At 40.2% G+C, this 8,734-nt stretch overlaps 1 protein-coding gene across 1 annotated transcript; it reads right to left on the bottom strand.

The window, feature by feature from the left end:
- Window positions 1-283: 283 nt before the first annotated feature.
- Window positions 284-7,844, bottom strand: LOC108779042 (insulin-like growth factor 2 mRNA-binding protein 3-A). The gene is made up of 2 exons (XM_018546376.1): window positions 7,666-7,844; window positions 284-359 (listed from the first exon to the last, which is right to left on the bottom strand). The coding sequence occupies exons 1-2, from the start codon at window positions 7,842-7,844 to the stop codon at window positions 284-286; spliced, it is 255 nt and encodes an 84-aa protein (XP_018401878.1).
- Window positions 7,845-8,734: the final 890 nt, after the last annotated feature.

Below are 8,734 nucleotides of genomic sequence, written 5' to 3'. Positions count from 1 at the left end.
AATTCTACTCCAATTCTGCTTTTTAAATTAGGTATGAAATGATAATTGATTACTTGCGATTAAATAATATAATTTTCTTTTAATATTCTAACTAATTTTCCTTAAAGGAAAAGGTTATCATAAACACCTGAGATATATTATCATAATAATTTCACGTGTTTGCGAATAAAAGGGATAAGGAGATTTCTAAACATATCGCACGAGAAAAGCCACAAGTAGTATATCATAGTGTATCGGTAAAAACTTTCGGCTGTCTTATTCAAATCTTAAGATGATACCGCAGCTAGCTGGGATGATAGCAGTTTGTACTAGTCGATATCGCATGCCCGAGCTCTGTCTCGGTGACATATTGTGCAAACCTGGACAAACGCATATGGCCGGTCATGATTGCATCTTGCCCATACCAATTTCCACACGGAGATAACGACGTCACCATCGAGAAGCGCGTTGCACTGCAACGCAAGTGCAAGTTTTGAAACAAGTAGGTATAAAGGAAAGAGCTGAAAGAAAGCGAAAACGTCATCTAGGATTAGAAATAATTAAATATGAATTCCAAAATGTTTACTTGAACCGCTGAATAGAGAAAATAAGTTTTTCACATATATGATAAATGTCGGTAATCAATTAAAGTCTAGCGTTTTTCTATACGAAATTGAAAAGCGATAATTTCAAAGAGAAGTTTCGAGGATATAATAAATGATACATGTATATCTTTCTCTCTCGATCTCTCAGGTGCGTGGATTAAAAGAGTTAGCAATAATTATCGCGTTCGTCGTCGTTGGAAAAGCCCTCATTATAATAATTGGCGCTCTCTTTTCTGCCTTCGTCGCACTTTCGGTTCATGACGATCGCCGCTACTCTGCCGTATATGAGTTTGCGATCGGTGGAATCAGTCGCCCGTAGGCTACTCGGGCCTGTGCGAAGAAGAGAGGCAAATCGTAAGGTCCCATCAGTGTCGGTTACCGGTGCACTGTTAACAGGTAACTTTTTTCGGGGGCAGGTGGTCCCGAGCAGGCACGCGACAAATCAAGCCGGCCGGACCGCGGGCAACGATTATAAAAAAGGAAGAGATTGCGCGGTTTACATGTTTATTCGGCCACATAAACATACGTGCACGTACGTGCGATACGCTCGGAGGAGAAAAGGTGCGAGAAATAATACGGAGTCATTGTACTTCCTTTTTTCGCTTAAGAGATCCATGCTTCTATGCGACAGGCGAGACGAGAGATGTTTAAGCGACTTATTTTCGAGGCGAGGTGCGTCGAATTACGGTACGATGGAAATTACGATGGGTTTTTTGCGTGACGCGGTAATCAAACGGGACACGGATACGAACTGATGCGATGTATCTTAATAACAATTTTGAAAACGTGACATGTGCAAAATAAAAATTCAGAATAAACAGCTCGTGTACTTCTCATGCGTTTCTCCTCTGTTGTAGTAATTTGTTATAAATGTATGTATAGATTTTACATTTTTATCAACAATATTTTAGATTTTTTCAATTTTCTATATTTTGGAACAGCAAAGAATGCCAAAATTATAATCAGGATGAGGCGATCCTATGTTTAAGATATATTTCGATAGAAGGAAGGGAGTGTGTGTGTTGTGTGCGCAACATCTCGAGCAAATGGGACGTCTCCTACAGACGTTTGAAAAGGGGGTGTATTAAGTACAGGCAGTTTTGGATGCGAATAATGTATTCCTAGGAGCATCTGCTCGTTCTAGCTGTCGAGAATTGCATTGGTGGGTGTAAACCCTCGCACTCGGCAGCCATTTCGCTCCATCATAGCAACTGCGGCATTCTCTTTAAATATACATAAATTTTATCAAATTGAAAATTTAATTTTTTCAAATCTACCAAATATATACCATGTATATACATATACGTATTCTTTTTCCCTTTTACAAAATTAAAACACACTGCAGGAAAATATTCAGCATTCAAGATAAAAAAAATATATATATATGTACAATACAAAAATAAGTACAGAATATAAGATATTTGGTTTGTACGAGATTATTTCGAGAGTGACTTTTTAGCTTTCTTAATAAATAGCGAATCTCGTGTCAAGAATTATAAGATATAATGGGACGACTGATCGATTCGATACAAGCCAACGTATTACGAGGAAAAAAGAAAGCAATAGGAGGCAGCCAGAATGAAAGAATGTGGCAGCTTCCTGTTGGTGTCTCGGCACTGACTTTTAGGCTTCGAGATCGTACTGAACAGAATGGCGTGCACGAACGCCGGCTGTGAAAGAGGAAGACGCATGCTGTGCACGCACATGCAGACACGGCGCGTTACTGCATCGTCTGTAGAATTTGAGGAAAATGCGACCTTTAAGAAAATTCCCGAAAACATTTTCGTGTACCTGTATGTGTTGCCAGAAGATTATTGTAAGCAACCAAATATATTTTTACAATGTGAGTTGTAGAAAAAAATAATCTGTCCATGATATATCATATTTCTACGTTTGATAGATTGTTATAGAAATGTACTACGGATAATAATTCTAAGAGTTATAATTTTCAGAAGATGTGGCTAAATAAATGTGAAAAATAAATTTGTTTAATTTATCAATTAATTTGTATTAATTTCGTGCTACTTATTATTATATTTTATAACACAACATTTTCTGTCCATCAAGATTATTGCATGTGTATGCAATTGGATTAAAAATAAAATTTTGTAAAGTATATTCGTATATTCGAAATAAAATATTAATTTGTTATTAATACTTAATTAATAATGTTGGTGTTAATATTCCATAATATGGATACTGAGTGTCTATAATTCGCGTTTCTATATACTCGCAACTCTAAGACGACGTGAACGAGCACACAGCTCAATCATTCGCTAGACAGAGCGTCGTGCAAGCCTAAAGCCTGATTAGACCGCGGCTTTGGTAGAGTTCTCCTAAAACCTAACTCAACAACCCACCAAACTAGTTCTGGCCTCGACTCGTCGGTAACGTTCTTCGCGCGGCATTGTATCCAAGGATCGGCCCTTACGTTGCAGAAGCAACGACCGTATTGCTAACGAAATATAGACGGAGAGGAAAAAAGAAAGAGAAAGAGAGAGAAAGCATTCGCCACGAATCGCTCCAAGAGAGGCTCCCGGCTCTCCTTCCTGTAGCTTATTTCTAAGTAGCTCTCGCACACTTTATATGTAGGATAAGATGGTAAAAAATTTTCAACATGATTCAATTTTCAACAATTTTGAATGAAATAAAATTTTAATTCAGGATTCACAAATTTGTAACAAATTTTTGACAACGTAACCTTGATTTCATTGTATGAAAAATACTAAAGAAAATCATCAAACGAAATAAATCATATTTCGTTCAAAAATGTATCATCCTATTCTGAAATTGTATGCAAGAAAACTGTCCAATAAGAAAGGATCAACGTAAAATTTTTGACGCTTAATTTATCTTAATTGCAAAGTGACAGAAAAATATTTCAAAAAGGTTCATTCGGAAATTTAAAATAAAAATTTCTTTTTCTTGAAAGTAACAAAAGTATTTAATGTTATTCGAGATTAAAATATATAAGAAAAAATGAAAAAAAAATGCATTAAAATTTGTGATATTAAAAATATATCCGTGTCAACAATTTGATAGAAAAAATTCGTATTCTTTTTGAAAATATTTTTCCGAAAATCTTATCTAATATGATATTATAAAAGTTCTCTTTGAAAGTAACAATCTTTCGACGATGTTTAGTCAGAATCGAATATATCGCCTTCACTTCACAAGGTTGCTTCGAAAAAACAGATACATGTTTTTAATTTTAAGTTCTTTTTTTCCAATATCTGAGACTTTCGCGTCGGTATGAGGATTAGTTTGGACCGTTTTCTCGTCAGAGAAGTTCAAGGGTGAAACGTGGTCTCAAACGTGGCGCTTGGACGCGATGCGTGCATTAAACACGCTGTAACGAGATGTATAGCCACAGCGATGGGCGCGAGAGCATACAAGAGCTACAGAGTTGTCAATGAAATTTATGATCTGGATAGCAGGCAATAGGCATGGCTGCGGAACGTGACGAGTGTGACTAACCGATTTTTCGGCGGGCAAGGCGGAGGAGAGTCGAGAAGATGAGGTCGGCGGCTATTCGCGATGTAAATTTCAACCTCGGAGGAGACGACGGCGGCGGTCGCGATGGCGGCGGAGGCGGCAGAGGCAGTTTCATACGTCACGCGTGCTCGCGCGCGCGCGCACGACCATTCACGACCTTGACCACATTTCTTCTCTTCGGGAGAACCCGCGCCGCCGCGCCGCGCCGACCGACTACTATTCGTGCGGGCGTGACTCGGAGCCTCGAAGTCAAGTGCCGGTCCAAATTCTCACGATCGACGGGATAAGTTGGGAACATTAGGTCAGGACCATACCGAGATAACGAGCCGGCATGAGAAGCCGGCATGAGCCGGCGCGAAAAAATACGAAACGTACGTAGATTGTCAAATATCTTTCGTTTTTCAACACATGTTTTACAGAGCTATATTCTCGCAGAGAACTGTCTCTCGCCCTATCTAAAGACCGTGTCAATTCAAAGAGCCAACAAAAAAATCACAATTACTTTATTTTCATTCTTAACATCAATAAATAGTCCAATTTTGTAATACGAAATTATCATTTTGACTTTCTCTTAACTTTGTGTGTTCCTTGAAAAGCATATCTTTCGTATATCTTAAGCTAGATTTTTCTAATCTTATAGTCTTTCGAACTGTTCGGCAAAATATCACTATGTTACTAATTTCCTTTATAAAATAAATTCTTGCATAGAAAAGGATTCACTTTCCAAAGAATGCTTCGAATGTTATGAGCGTTAATTTTTTTTTCCTTTCTCGATAGGGAATATTTTCTACGAAAATATCAAGTTTAGGTACAATATACCATTTAGATGTCTGAACGAAGGGTAGAATATATCGTTTTAGTTATAGTCGCCGGCAGTCTAGCGATTAACGGATACGTTCAGCCGTCTGACGTTTCGTCACGCATAGTTAACTTCCACTCGGCAGACAATTTTTGCGAGTCGTATGTCTCGAAAAGTAACATCGATGGACAGAAGCCAAGATATTAGAGTCTTATTCCGAAGCGAATTTTAACGAACTCTGCAATAATTATCGTTTGTAATATTCTACTAGATTTTCTAATAAAAATTTGTTATAGTAATGAAAAGCAAGCATGTTGAAATAAATTATTCCTGGTGTTGAAAATTTAAATCAATATTTGGCATACAAGAGGAATTTCACAGAACTTCCTTCATCCGAAGGAATGATCCTTTGGAAAGCAATTATCGAAAATTCTAGGTGCAAAGTAGAAAACGCTACTCTATGATTGTCCGTTCGAACGTTCGGCTTTCCGAGAAGAACCGTCTTACCACATAAATCCCTCGAGTGTGCACGTAACTTTCGTTTTGGCGGGAAGAACCAGACCCGTAATCGGACCGATCGACAACGGTTGGTCGACGCGTGCGATTATCAGCAACTTATCGCGGAGGCGAGCACACAAACGTGACCTTGTCGCTTCATAACTGGCGCCATTTTACGATGCTACCACGTGGATAATAGCAAACTCAATTGGACACGCTATTGCATACTAAAGTCGTTGTACACCGATTTAATCTGTGTAAAAGAGTACAAATATTTCAAATTATAAAATACAGATTTTACTTAACAGCACGATAAAATGTGTCGAGGATTTTGTGTGCTTTAATTCGTTTTTATATTTATATTAAACACATATTTGTACGATGGCACATTTTAATATGCATCAGTGCGCACTGAGTGCGTCCAATCGAATTCGTTACAAGTTTTCCATTAAACTGGAGCAGACGGAACCGTCTCGCCCCCTACTTAAGGAAAAATTTAAAAAACTGGCAAAATATTTCAATTTGATGATTTTCTTCGATGTCTAATTCAAAAGCAAATTTAAATGAATACCGAAGCGATAATAATATTGTATCGATAAATCGTGCTGCTAATTGTAAGATATATTTTATTACAGAATGCGCGCTTATATTCTCAGAGTTAATTAATTTTTGGAATATCACTACTGGTAATCGTAATAGCTTGATTTCGAAATAAACTTTGACGAGATAAAATACATCACATTTTGTACATCTGACACTTTTATCGGATCTTTTAGCGCGAGTCGGAGCACACGACGTGATTTGGCGAAATGGAAAGGAATTTGAGAATGCCGCGTGTCGAGGACACTCAAACTTCGTGGTTGCGAAAGAATCGTCTTTTTTCGGCGGAAACCGAAATTGGTGATACAGCTATTCTCAAACCTAATCTCGTGTTCGTTGTTCATGAATGGAGCCATGGAGGAAACGAGTGGTCGTGCGAGATATAACGTCAGTTTCGCGCGCGTTCACGGTGATATCCTAATTCTGCACGACCATAAATTCGCTCGTCGCACTTCACGTCGGTTATTCGTAAAGTTTCAATTTCGTCTCATCGATAAATAAAGTTGAAGAAGTTTAAATACGTACAGTGCTATCGAAAACATTTTTTATATTCGTTTACACATCACTATTTGTCCGTTTATCACCAACACGATCGAATGAGTCGCGTTTGAATTGTTCAATCTCTTTTCACTGGTCACAAAGTCACCTTTAAATATCAGCAATAAAAGTTGTGGCAGGAAAATCTAATTTTTTCATTAATGCGCGAATTTGGGTCCTTAAATTTCTTTTCACATACAAAACGTAAGGTTACTCCTACGAAGTTGCCAATCGTCAATCATTCTAACGTTGTGATAATTATTTACGTTTAATGTTTCTACCTAACAAGTAACTAGAACTTTATAATATGCACATGAGAAACAACTTATGCTTGAATACGATGATAATATCGACAGTTTTGTTTGTCACGTCGTCAGTTATTATTTTGTTACATATCGGAGAACATTTCGATCTTCTCTAACTTCACGTTAAAGCACGTCGTCTGTCGGAAAAAATTGACGGTCAACTATCGACGTGACAATAACCTGACAGATATTTTCACAAAAAATCTTTCTAGGGACATGACAAGACATATTGGCTATCCTTTTAAAAAACGTTTAACGATATATCCGTGTTTTAGTATTTAGAAAATTTATCGAAAGCATGCTACACAGATTCTTATATCTACTCGGCGTTCTTAAGCTCTAGCAAAAAGCGTCTAAATGAAGCATAGCGTGTTAAATATCATTGCAAAAGAGGTCCATTTTCAACAGCATTAAGCAAAATACGGGTATTTAGGATCAGGATAAAGCAAGGGATTTAACATTAATTCTATAATTCAGGCGACTCGTAAAGATTTCGTTAGAATCTTCATCTTTGCGCTAAGGACATTATTATAAATAGATGTAACAAATCGACTAGTATTTATGGTTTATAAGCTCAAGTTACATAAGCTCGGGGGAAAAGCAGTAGCATAGATGGCAAAGCAGTAAAAGTTTTATTAGTATACAAATAATAATTGGCAAAGCGATATGAAGCAGATGAATGTTTTTCTTCGATTTCTTCTTCTCTCCTCTCCTGGTTCTCTCTCTCTCTCTCTCTCGCCGTAACCGTCGTCGTCGTCGTAGTTGTCGTCAGGATGGAAAGCATTAATGTGTAAAGCATAATCGAAAGCATTAAAGGCGTTAGCATAATTAATTTCATGTCAACAACTCACCGTTTAGCTTGTCGATCGCCCGATCGGCTGTGGACTGATCGGCACAGTCGACGAAGGCGTAGCCGCCACGCTTCACCAGGATCGTGGTGCATGCCAGGCTGTGCTCCTGAAAGAGTTGCCTGAGAGCGCTCTCGTTGCAATCTGACGGCAGATTGCCCACGTAGAGCTTTGACATGGTGGCTGGCTGCTCGCTTTTCGACGCTATGATGCCGGCTTCCACCGAGTACGCGGCTCGGTCACGTGTATATCAGGTTCGACGAAAACGACGAATTCGGTGCGCGTGCGCGCGGACTCGCGTACCCGATTCCCCGAGTACTGACCTCGTCGTAGACTCGGGGTCTACGTGGACCCGCGGCGGGAAATGGTTTGAACGCGGACGCGGACACGACACGAGACGGGCGATGATCGCGATGATCACAGGACCGTTGTTGGTGATTGACGCGAACGATGAAAATGACGGAAGGAGAATGGAGTTGCGATGGTATGGTACCGGCGATAGAGTGTGGAGCAATCGCGCGGGATTAGATTGGCAGGAGCTGCAGGCGTCCGATGATGTGTATCCTTACTGGAACGAGACGAGCGGTTGTAACTGCTGGCTGGCTGGCTGGATCCCGGACACGACGTGGATCGGATCGCGTGTGGGTCACGGGCTGCACACGCGAGAGGCAAAATGCACGGGGTCCTTGGACGACTTCTGCGACGAGATCGGTCCTCGACGGGCTTGTGGCACCTTCTTTTGTTTTCCGCTGCTGGCTTCCTCGCGCCTCAACTGGCCGACTGCGAGCCGCTCGATCCGCGGATAGGCGACGACTGTGTGTGCGGTCTCTTTCTCTTTTTCTCACTCCCTCTCTCTCTCTCTCTACTTTTATCCGTCTGTCTCTCTGACGACTCAAACGCGGCGCTGTTGCGCGAATCTGACGCGCTTCCGGTGGCTGTCCGTCAGCAGCTCGATCGCAGAAACCGACGACGATGGAGACCGGCCGGCGGCGTGTCCTCGCAGAAATGGCTCTCCCCGATTGCTCCAAGTTTTCTTTCCCCCCCGTCCACCCCGGGGGCGCCCACAGA

The sequence above is a fragment of the Cyphomyrmex costatus genome, unplaced genomic scaffold (genome assembly GCF_001594065.2).
Source record: "Cyphomyrmex costatus isolate MS0001 unplaced genomic scaffold, Ccosl1.0 scaffold55, whole genome shotgun sequence".
Taxonomy (NCBI): domain Eukaryota; kingdom Metazoa; phylum Arthropoda; class Insecta; order Hymenoptera; family Formicidae; genus Cyphomyrmex; species Cyphomyrmex costatus.
The sequence above is the reverse complement of the archived record's forward strand: the minus strand, read 5'-3'. Positions and strand labels throughout refer to the sequence as shown.